Here is a 12,309-nt window from a genome sequence, read left to right as displayed (position 1 = left end):
ATATGGTCCATGCAGCATGGCTACTTGTATTAGTCTGACCTGCTGCCGAGCCTTTCCCTGTTCTGGGCTCCCATCAAAACTGGCAGCCTTTTGTGTCACCCATTATATGAGATGGAACAGCATTCCCAGGTGTTGAATATGCTGCCTCCAAAACCCAAAGAGGCCTACAAAGCATTGTGCTTCCTAGGGAGTGGAAGATGCAGTATTTTTCTTTTACTTTGAAGGGAATGTCACTGATATATCCCAGACCATTAGCCCCTAAAAATTTCACTGATATGTCAGGCCCCTGAATCTTCACAGTGTTTTCTCTCGCTCTCTGCTATGCATGTGTCTTACTGAAGCTTCCAATACACTTGCTGTTTCTTGCTCATCTGGCCCAATAAGTTGGTATCTTCAATATAGTGGAGAGTGTGATGGTTTAAAGATACCTAGGCAGTACAGGTCTTTTCAGACTAGGATGTGAGAGGTAGAGAGAATTAATAACCCTGGGGCAAGACTGTAAATGTATATTTTTGTTTCTTCCAAGTGAATATAACTCTTACCTTTTCTGATGGGGAAGGAAGGAAAAGAGAAACATTCACCAGATCAATGGCTATATACCATGTACTTGAGAACATGTTAATGTGCTCTAGGAAAGGTGCCACAGTTGGCACAGCAGCTGCAATTAGAACGACCAGCTGGTTGATTTTGCTGTTGTCCACTGTCATCTTCCGGGATCCATCTGATCTTTGTAGGGGCCAGAATGGTGAATTAGATTGAGCCATAATGCGGATCACCGTCCCTGCATCCTTTACTTCTTTAAGGATGGTATTTATCTTTGCCATTCCCTGATTACTAATGAGGTTGAGCATCTTCTAACATGCTTACTGGCTTATTTCCTTTTTTTCGAAATCCCATAATTCATAATCATTTGCCTTTTTTTAATGGTTTATCTAGTACTTGGCACTCACCTTCACTAAACTGTAAGCTTCCTGGGGCCAGAGACTATGTCTTACTTATGCCTGTGACCCTTGGACCTGGCCCATAGGACTCAATAAATATGGACTAAATGTAAAATTTTAACAAGAAATTAAAAGCAACGCTTGATTGGACATCCTGGTCTTCTTGAATCTTGAAACCAACCTCCTTAGCTTATGGGTAAACCTTTCCCTGACAGCAGTAATATCATTCTAGTTGATTTAAGAGAAAATACAATGTCATCCAATCAAACCATTGCTCTTTTGAAATCAAGGCAGAGTCACTGAACTAATCGAAGCTCCAAAAGCCTTGTTTTCTGGATGGACTCCCTTCGATAGCAATAATGGGCAGTAACAAACTGAGCCCTCGCCCCATATGGCTGTGATAAACGCATCCAAAACATATTACAAATCTCAAAATGAGGCTCTGAGGCCTGAGGCTGCAGCAAAAGAAAACCAAGGTTGACAGGCACAAGTGTAAGAACCTGATATTCTTTAAATGAAAAAAGGCCAGCTGCCTGTTCCTTCACCACTGAACACAATAAATACATTATCTGAGCTTCCTGGCATTTTTCAAACCTGGGACTCTCTAATGATATCTGTTTGGTCAACTCTAAACTTCATTTGTCAAAAAAAAATCTCTAATTTACTGAATTGTGGTGTTTTTTTTTTTTCCTTTGCTGGGGTTTTAAAATATTTTAAATTTTCTTATATATCTGTTTATGTAGAAATATTCTTATCTTTCTAAAATGCACATCTTATTAGGTCCCTTACCTTCTCAAAAACTTCTCATGGTCACCCATTAGGCCAAAGTCTAAACTCCTTCATGAGACCTCTAAGGCCCTGGCTAATTTTTTGGCCTCATTTCTCTCTACCATTCCTAAGAACCTTATGCTTCTACCACCTCATATTATTTGCCTTTACTGAAACAAAGGCATGCGTTTTATACTTCTGGACTTTTGTATGCACACTGATCACTCTGCTAAGAACTCCTACCTATCCTTAAGACTTGGATCAAATATTAACTCTGAGAAGACTTTCTTTCCCTTAGAATGATATTAATCACTCCCTTCTCTACTTTCTCTACATTTTAAATAAATATCTATAATAATCACCTAATATGCTATACTGTAACTATTTACCTATGTGTCTGTCTCCCCACCATACTAAGAGCTCCTCAAGGGTAGAAATTATATCTCATTTATTGCCCTTTCCCCAGTGCCAGTCTAGTCCTTGGCACACATTTATTTGCCAAGCAGATAGGCAACATTTGTTGAGTGAATGAATGAAAAGAGACTCAGTCCTTGCCTAAAGGACCAGGACTTCCAATTTAACCACCAGAAGAAAGGGTCAATAAGTTGCTGGAGCAGACTCTAATAGTATTCAATCCCCCAAATTTCCTCTAGCAACTAAACGAACATAGAAGACATATAGCTCAGAATAGCTCCATGAGTGTTCATGGAAATTCTGCACATGCATCAAGGAGAAAACAGCCACCAATAACACAGCCTGCTTTCCAAATCTCCAAAGCACATCTCTGCAATCATTTTACTTTATAACTATCACCACTGATGTCTTTCAGCCACAGAGCAATTTGTTTTCAACTTACTCTGGGTTCCTAAGTTAGCAGAACTTTTTGGTTGCTTATAAATGAAGCTTCCTACTTCCAGTCTCTCTCGACGCTCAAGCTATCTTCCTGAGCCTATTAACAAAAAACTAACCAGTTCCTGCTTGAAATCAGTCCATACGCCTTCACCTGTTGCTCAAGACCCTTCAAATTGGGTGCTGGTCCTTGCCTTCCTCTCCTGCTTCACCTCGAGCTACTCCCCTCTACTCCAGCCATATGTCATCTTCCAGATATCTCAACAGTTCTGAGTCTTTCCATACTCTGCTTTTTCTGCCAGACATTCACCTCAACCACCCAATTAACTACTTCTGCCCTTTAAGGCTGCACTGCACGCATGTATCACCTCCTCTAGGAAGTATTACCTGATTGTATTACATGCTTTCCTGTATACCCACAACTAGTCATTTAACTATTCAAAGTTATGGAGACCTAGCTTGTGCCAGGCTCTGTTCTAGGTGCTGGAAATACAGCAGGAAACAAAGACTACTTTCATGAAGCTTAAATTCTTTTTAAAAATTTAATTAAGCTCATTGAGGTGATAGTTAATAACATTACATAAGTTTCAGGTATACGATTCTATAATACATCATCCGTATGTTGCACTGTGTGTTCACTATCCAAAGTTTAGTCTCCTTTCATCATCATGTTTAATCCTCTATCATCCCCCTGCCTCCCTTGCCCTCTGGTACCACCATACAATTGTGTCTTATGAATTTTTGGTACAATCTAGTGGAGAAAAAGAATCAAAAGCACCACTACAGAACATGTGGATATGTACAGAACAATACACAGGCTATTACGGTAGGGGCAGGAGAAGGAATTAGGTAGAAAGTAGTATTTCAGAGAGAGAAAATAGGATGTGAAAATGCTCAGAGGGGGAGTGACATGGTGGAATTTCACTTTGTTTCTAGCCATAGAGAGGTGAATTTGAAGAGGTTAAGAATGAATGCAAAAGGACCAGTTAGGAAGCCATGTAGTCAATCTGGGCAAGAAAGGATAAAGTCTTGAAGTGGTACCAGAGATGGAGAAGAGACAAGAGATTCTAAATATATGTGAGGAGTAAAACCATCAGGATTGGTTGGGTGACAGAGTAGGAGAGGAAGGGTCTAGGTTGACCCTCAGGTTCCTAGCTGGAGTGCCTGGTTTGCCAATATTGTCAAATGAGAGAAGACATGTTATACCTGAGATGCCCATGGGACATAGAGGAGATATCATGTGAAACTCAGGGGTCAGTATTGTTTGAAGATACAAATTGGAGTGTCATCCACATGTAAACGAAAACGATGCTTAAAACCATGAGACTGGATAAAATCAACCAGGGAGACTGTACCCAATTAAACAGACCCGGGTTTTGAATCCTAGCTCTGCCATCCACTATCTGTGTGACCTTGAGTAAATTACTAAACCATTCTGAGCTTTGTTTTTCTCATCTTTAATTGGGTGTTATTATTATTTAAATGTCTATCACTGTGCTGAGCAAATGGTAGGTGCTTAATTATTATTCTAGCTCCAGTTACTTCCTGGCGGTGGGAAACTGAACAAGATACTTCTACTTGTAGCTCCTGCTAGGTAGATATATACAGTACCCCATGCTATGCATGCTCAATAAATGATTGCCAAATAAATGAAGAAATCTAAAAACTTAAACTATACCTAGTAATATAACGAGAGAAAGACTAAATAGGAGTTTTAAAAATGATATAAAGATCAATGTAAATGCTAATAAACTATATCAGGAAAAGTATTTAGCACTTAGAAGGTAGACGATGTTATCCTTCCCTTCTGTCCTTGCTTTTAACCCATCCCCCTCCCCTTTTTTTGTATTTTAAATCTCTCCCATTTTATTGGCTCCTTCTTTTCAGATTACAAACATGCTCTTGTCTCCCCTAACCTGAAAAAACCTTCCTTGGGTCTCGCTATCTCTCTCAAATTCTTGTCACCAACTATACTTTTTCTCAACCCAAAACCCTTTCCAATAAACAAGCCATATCTTTTGTTTTGGAAAAAAAAGTCTCAGTTTATTATTACTTTAAAAAAGCAAATATCATTTACATAGTTGTTCGAGCAGACCTATATAGAGGTATTTCATTTTAAAATCTATATGCATGTAATTTTTCTACTACAGTAATTCATTTCAAGAGGAATTTCATCATGTTATTATCTTCTATAGAGCCCTAAACTGAAAGAGCCAACATATTCAAATAAACCCCAAGATGTGGGGAAGCTTCAGGCCAGTTCCTCATTAGAAGCCTCAGCATGGGGGCTCCAGAGACCAGCGCAGAAGGTCTTCCAGGGAGAGCTGAAATGTTCAGATAAGTGAGTTCTGGGAAGAAGGGGTAGTTGGCTGGCTCCGGCAGGCTCACCCCTGGGGTAGAGAAAAGAGAACAGACAGGGGAGTTCTGAGAGGCACCAGAGCTATCTAAACTCAGGGGGATGGAACCGAGTGAGCGGCAGCAGTAATTGAGTTTCAGTTACCTGCAGGGTGGCGAAATAAAGTACTAACTTCATCTGCCTGACATGGGGGAAGTTTAGAGGTGTCCTTGGCACACTCGCAGTGAAATCCATCACCTTTTCGCTGTGTTGGGTGATGGCAACCGCACAGCAGCGCTTCCTAGTGACAGCTAGTGCATGTCCTGTTAGGCAGCACCAGTGTACTACAGCTAATGAAGCATTTCCTGCAGGCCTGTCTCCCAGGGCTCTCTGCATCCTCTGTCTGAAGGAATGGCACCATGGGAAAATTCAGCACAGCCAGCATCAGCCATCACCCAAACTCAAAAGAGTCTTTGAATGACATTTCCTTTCTGCTCAGCCCAGGGTTAGAACCATCTTCAGGTCACTTTTTGTGGGTCTGTACAAACGTGCCGACCGGCAGTGAGCCGTTCTTCACCTGAGCCCGGATTTCAGCTCGGTGCTTTAATGTGAAGACCAGGGCTCTCACCGTCCGCCGGTATGGCCCATTAATGAGGCGGGAGCAGAGATGAAACGTTTCCCGCTCAATATTTTCAACCAGTAGGTGATCCATCTAAAAAACAGCAAAATTATCAAATTAGGGCCTTGCATTGCATACGGATTAAAAGCGAGAGAGGCTGAAGCACTCTGCTCAGAGGCCTCCATTAATCAACTGAAATTCAAGGACATCTACTTCCTGTCACAAGAGAAACAGGAAGAGCAAATTAATTCCACCCTGGCAATTAAGGAACAAGGCCATGTGCTTTGTGACAGGGACCTCATTCACAACCCCTGCCGGGTGGTAATATTTGCCATTATAACAGGAAACTGGCCTGAACTAAGCAATGGGTACCAGCCCCGTACTTTACCAACCAGGAAACGAAGACCAAGGATAATAAATCAGTATAACAGTTTATACTTTGTTTTGTTTTAAAAGTGCCGTTTAACCCCTTACGGTATTTTAGAAACACTGGGTCTGGATCTTAATATGTGTGTAGAGCAGTTATAAATCACTTTTCACATTTAATGCTCACAACTCCTATTATTTCATTTTACAGACGAGGAAATGGGTTAAAACATAAAGATTCAAGGTCTTATAATTACTAAGAGGCAGAGCTGGGACTCTGACCCAGCTCCAAGGTTCATGTTTCTTCCCTTTCGCCATACTAACTGCCCTCTCAACATTTTGAGACCAGTTGAGTTCGGGTGACCCTTGCAGGGTCACCTAAGCAGAACAAGCTTGGGAGATGGAACCTGTAGTGATTCTAGGGTGGTCTGGCTCAGGCTCAAGCCCTCCTGAGGTCACACGAGCAATCAAAGCAGGACAGGTCTGGGACCCTGTTCACATGGTCTGGATCCAGGCCAGGCCGGGCTGCTTGTCAGGAAGCCCCTCAGCTCTACCTTCCTTTCCAGACTCATCTCCCACTATTCCCCTACCCAGTCCTGACCACAGCCCAGCCCGTGCCTGCTCAGCTGCTTTTATATACCTCTATGCCTCTGGCCAGGTACATGTTCCCTCTGCAAGGCACACTTTCCCTAAGAAACACATTCCTATTTGTATGTCGAAGCTTAGCTAAAAAGCAAAATGCAAACAAAACAAAACAAAACAAAAAACAAATCCTAGCTTAGAGGACTGAAGTTCTTTGAGCTGTCACAATGTTCTGAGCTTGCCTTAGTCATTATTACATTATAATGATCTATTTTTTGTGTGTCTCACCTGACCTGATAGTGAGTTCCTTAAATACATGACATAAATTTCTCTCACTGACTTTTTTCCCCTTCATTAGAATATTTATTCGGCATTTACTATGTGCCAGGGTTTGTGCTTGGGCAGAGGAAAAAGCAGCAAACAAGGTGGGCACAGTGACTCCATGGAGAATATGGTCTATTAAGAGACAGGCAGTAAATAGAGATTATAAGAGTACTGAGTGCTAGGAATGGGGAAAGGAAAATGTGCTGGGGTGCAGAGCTATGGCAAAGGGACCCAACCCAGGAGGGTAGCACCTGGCTTCGGGAAGAAGTAATGTCTAACCTAGGACCTGGGTAATGAGCAGGATCTGGGTAGGTAAAGTGGGCATCTGCTTTGTGATAAATTCACTGAGCTGTACATCTATCTTTCGTGTACTTTTTCGATATATGTACTATACTTCTATTTAAAAAGAAAAGTTTAAAGAAAAAAATGCACCAAAAATAAAAAAGGATCACCTAACATTTGATAAAATATCCCAACATAAGAAGCAGACACACCAAAACAAACAGAAGGAAGAAACTTGGAAGAAATAAGGACCAAGCAGAGAACAGAATAAGATTGAGAGAGAGAGTGACAGAGAGAATGAATATCCAGGCACAGATATCCGCTGAGGTGTAGCAGATAAAAGATGTTCAGGGAAGTTTGGTCCTGATGACTGATCATCTAGGCCTGTGCTGGAGTGAGCAGATTTGGTGACATGGCTCTCCTTGAGCTTTCCATGGCCTCCTCGGTGGGCAGTGAACTAGCCCCTGGCCTGAGGCAGCCCTGGTAGCAGATTACTTTAGGAGGCTGGAATGGTGGCCGATGTCTGCCCAGCACATGTCCAGCAGCATTTGCCAGAGCGACTCCTTATTCCATTGTGAGGATGGTTAGTCACTGACTGTTTAGAGATTCACTTAGTTTAACTGTGAAGAAAAAAAGTCTTTTTTTTTTTTTTTTTGGAGGGGACTGGTTGTTAGGGGAAAGAGCGTATAATATGTACCTTGCAAAACAGGTCATGGCCATTCCATCAAATTGCTGTATACACACAAAAATAAAAAGAACTCTGAGAATGCCTTGGAATTCACATAACTAAATACTCATACATACTTTATTCAGCAAATAGTTACTGAGCTGCTACTCTGAGTCTGGCCTGAGTAGTAGGGTATTGGGGACACTGAGCAGAAATGCCCAGACCCCTGACCTCCAGGAACTCACAGCCTAGAAAGGAGACGGCATGTACACAGACGACCACGGGGTAGTGGAATAGGTGCTCTACCAGCAAAGTGATGGGAATCGGGAGCAAGTATCTAACAATTCTCATGCATGCTTCTTATTAAATGAAGGCCAACTGGAATGAAGAAATGAAGAAAAACAGTGATATTAAAATGTAAATTATAAGGGAAAATGACTCACCACGAACGCTTGTATATAACAAGTTCATTGCACAAAGTGAAAAATGCCTATCTTACGGATTTTAATGGATTACCCAAACCTATCCAAGTTGTTGAGTCTTTTCCAATGGGTCGGTCCTAACCTGGTGATTTAGGCAAGCCTTTTTGGGTGAAAGGACCAGAGTCTCACTGAGACCTTGAGAAAAAAGCGTTTTGTTGTGAGATGCATCTATAGGATGGGAATGGAAATAGGAACACTGTAAGAAACCTAGGGCTTTATTTAGGAACCATATCCCTTCTCTGTGTCTCTCATGATCTGCCTGGTCTCCTCCTCACAGGTTTTTGCTCCTCTCCATTTGCCTTACTCATTACCAATTCCAACTGCCTTATTCTTTCCCCATATTCTACACATCTCTACCTACAGCTTCTGCTTCCTCATAACTCCAACATCCCTTCTGTTTTAACACTCCCACTGTTGCTTTCTTAGTATTTCGTAGTCCATATTTTTCAAGACACAGAGAATCTGATTTGTCTTCCTTATCTTTTTGTACCTGTGAGTTATTCAGTTGTCCAATCTTGGACAAATTGGCTATATCTGGGAGAAGATATAAAACATGACCACCTAAAGCTGTCTTTCATCAAGGATTCCGGCCTCAGTGGGAAATGGTGTCATAATCAATTAGTGATGTCTGCCACATCTGTAAGCCCATTAAAAGCAAGAGAACAAGGTCTTCTTCATGTGTTTAACTTAAGTGCAGAACTTCCCACGTTGTGCTGTAACTGTTTATTTGCAGTATCTATCTACCTGAGAAGACTGTGAGCCCCTCTAGGGCTAATACTGTGTTGGATTCGCTTCTAAATTCCCCCTGCCTAGTATAGGTATTGGCAAATAGTAAGTGTTCAGTAAATATTTGTGAGATGATTGTCCTTTTTCTCCCATGTAACCACCCTCCTTTCCTGCTTTTTCACTAACATCCTATACGTAGCAGATAAGATGAAACATGATGTTCCTATTTTATATGTATTTTTTAGTTAGCGGAATCCTATCCCTTTACAAAGGCCAGCTCAATTGCCATCTCTTCCATGAAACCGTCCCAGATTCCTCCATCGGATTTCACATTCTGTTCTTTGTGTATCTACACCACTTGCTAGTACCACTATTTCAGATATATTTCATCTTGCCTCATATTAGTCATTTATAGGCTCTTAGCCAGGGGACAGTAAGCTTTCTTAAGATAGGGCATGTAACTCACTTATGTCTGTAGTCTCCTCTGACACTAGTAGCAGTAGTACTAAACATTTGTTGTACTGAATATCTACTGGAAAAAAAACTTTGTGTGAGTTTTAGCACACATAGTATGATTGGATTTGTACGTACCTACCTACATTCCTTTTTGACCACTTGAATACATTTATGAAAGAGCTGGTCAAAGCCAGAGGTGCAGTCTGAGGCCATTAAACAAAGAAAAAACTAACAGTCCCATATGGGGATGTACCCCTGACCTGGATCTCATTAGCACCATCTGACAACCAACTGGGCCAACCAGCCAGTGTTTCATAACTCTTAATGATACAGGCTCACTTTGAGAATCGGGTTCATTTTTTTTAATGACATAATAGGAAAATGATCACAGGCCATGAGGTAGGAAGGAGAGTGGATAATGAGGAAGGGGAAGTAAGAGAATGACACCACAGGGGACGTTCATATGAGGGAAGATCTAAAAGACAGGGAAGAACAAAGAAGATCCGGAAGAGAGAAAGTAAAGGGGAATGGAGCCACAGTCTCAACAATGGAGTTTTTATTCATCTGTTCCATTATTCCTAGAACAGGAAACAATCCATGAATCTAGAAAGCATGATCTGTAGAGTAATAAAGAGATGCATTTGGCTGTGTGTGTGTATTCATCATCTGTGGCTTTCACTACTAAAGAATATGACTGAAACAAACAAAATCCCCAACTCTTCCTTATCCTTAATGTAATGAGTACATCTGCAAAAACGCATACTAGGATCAAATTGTAAAGATTTTTTAGTCATTGGGCCAATAACTTACCCAACGGTTTTTACTAATGCCTAATAAAGTACATTTATGGAGATCTGATGTCTGATTTGAACGTTCTCAACATTGGTTACTGTCAAAAACCAGATAGTGGATTAGGTGAGTCACTGATTTACCCTAATATGGAAATGTTTCAGATGATGATAGGTGCTAAGAGTTAACTTTCTGTAAAAGTGTTTATAATTTTCTGACGTACCAAACTGATAAAATTACTATCAAATACTGTTTATGAAAGGAACAGATTGATTGATTTTTTGGGGGGTGGGGGTGGGGCCAAAGACAGTAAGATGCATACTTTTAATTTTTTAAATTTACTCTTTGGGAATGAAACCATTCAGCTATGCTTAATCTGATATTTCTTCCAATTACGTTGGATAGCACTAACGAATGTATCACTTTTTTAACTTAGCTTTGTAACACTTGAGTGCTTACCACTTGATGTGCCATTTAAAGGATAATTAATGGATAAACTAAAAGGATAATTATTATGGAGTTTAATACAGCAGGCAAACTGCTCATTAATCCTTACAAGCATTGCTTCGTTATTATCATTTACTTAAAAAGATACCACAGGGAACTGGTATTTACCACCACATTAACTACATATTATATACCCACACTCTATGTTTCCGTAATAATTTTGGTTTATTTAAAAAATAAACTTTATTTAAACTACCAAATAGCAAGTCTTGCTGACTAATCAATACTCTGGAAAATTAGACTTACAATCTTCATATTTTTTCTGTCTTTCAAGGGTTTAATAATCATATTAATGCCTCCTTCAGGAAAAGGTAAGCAAACTTAACAGAATAACAAACAATTCACTGACCTATCAAACAGACATCAAAAATTATAACAATGAAAAAATAAAGATATATAGAAAAGGATATACTAAATGACACTGATATTGATCAAGATTAAAAACACAACACAAATGTAAATAATTATCAATTTTGTACTATGGAACATTTGGCATATAATTGGCTCTTAATAATCAGGGATAATCATAATTTGCCCAGCATTCATTTAAAAAGCTATAATAATTTACCAACAGAAAATACACCGAAATGCTAACAAGATTATGTCTGGGTGCTAAGTTCAATGATGATCTTATTTTCCTTTTCTATATTTTTCTCATTTTCTATCATAAGTTTATATTTAAAAATAAACAAAACTCAGAGGAGAGAAAGAGCAATTAGGGGAATCGTTTTATAAACTATGTAAATGTCTAATCAATGTACTGTATATTTGAAACTAATAAAATAAAATTAAAAAAACAAACAAAAAGCCTAAAACTTTATTTTAAAAAGGTAAACAATACACTACAAGTCCATTTGCCTTCTGTGGATGCATAATTGAAATAGAAATGTTATAATATTTTTTTCAGAGAATGCAGTAGCAGATCTAGCATTTAAACCAGACTTCTGAAATGCTTCTTTTGTTAATAATATTAAATTATTCTTTTTTATAGGGATATCCTAAGAAGAAAAAATATGGATGTTATATCTGATTTTCCCAGAGTATTAATTGACTTATAGAATTTGTTTGATGATGACGGTGATTAATATTATTGTTAATGAGCGAAAACCCTCTAGCATGTATACCTCAAACCACTAATATCATCTGAACTGTTGGCTATGAAGATGATGGGAATTATGTCTAGCCGATTGATTATATGCTTTAAAACTAAAGTTATGAGTGTGGACAAAAAAATGGGGGAGTAGAGTCTTTTCAAGAGATGCTATTTATTTTGCCATTGATATTCCATAAGAGTTCATCCCAGATTTTTTGCTTCAGTGGGAAGGAAAAGAATTTTAAATGGGAAGGAACCAATATTTGTAAGTGACTTCTAATCACCAGATACTATACTATTCTTTTGTATAAATGGTTCATTTACTCTTTCCAGTAAACTTAGGTAGTAGGAATTATAATAATTTTACAGATAAAAAATCAAATCTTAGAAATGTTGAGGAATTTGCATAAGGTGCCACAACTAGTACATTTTCCAGAGCCGGAGTTTGAATACAGGTCTTGCTAATTCCTTTCTATAACACTGTCTCCCAGAATGATTATAAACCCAGAACCCTTAAAGAAAA

The 12,309-nt window shown here is 39.3% G+C and overlaps 1 protein-coding gene across 5 annotated transcripts in view; it reads right to left on the bottom strand.

Moving 5' to 3' along the window:
- Window positions 1-4,574: 4,574 nt before the first annotated feature.
- Window positions 4,575-12,309, bottom strand: part of TCEANC2 (transcription elongation factor A N-terminal and central domain containing 2) — a 31,363-nt gene continuing 23,628 nt past the window's right edge. For all 5 annotated transcript variants that reach the window (XM_015595163.2, XM_025051919.1, XM_015595165.2 and 2 more), the window contains exon 5: window positions 4,575-5,605. In XM_015595163.2, the coding sequence (XP_015450649.1) occupies window positions 5,417-5,605 (189 nt within the window). In that variant the 3' untranslated portion in view covers window positions 4,575-5,416. The remainder of the gene's footprint in view (window positions 5,606-12,309) is intronic.

Source organism: Pteropus alecto, unplaced genomic scaffold (assembly GCF_000325575.1).
Source record: "Pteropus alecto unplaced genomic scaffold, ASM32557v1 scaffold25, whole genome shotgun sequence".
Taxonomy (NCBI): domain Eukaryota; kingdom Metazoa; phylum Chordata; class Mammalia; order Chiroptera; family Pteropodidae; genus Pteropus; species Pteropus alecto.
The sequence above is the reverse complement of the archived record's forward strand: the minus strand, read 5'-3'. Positions and strand labels throughout refer to the sequence as shown.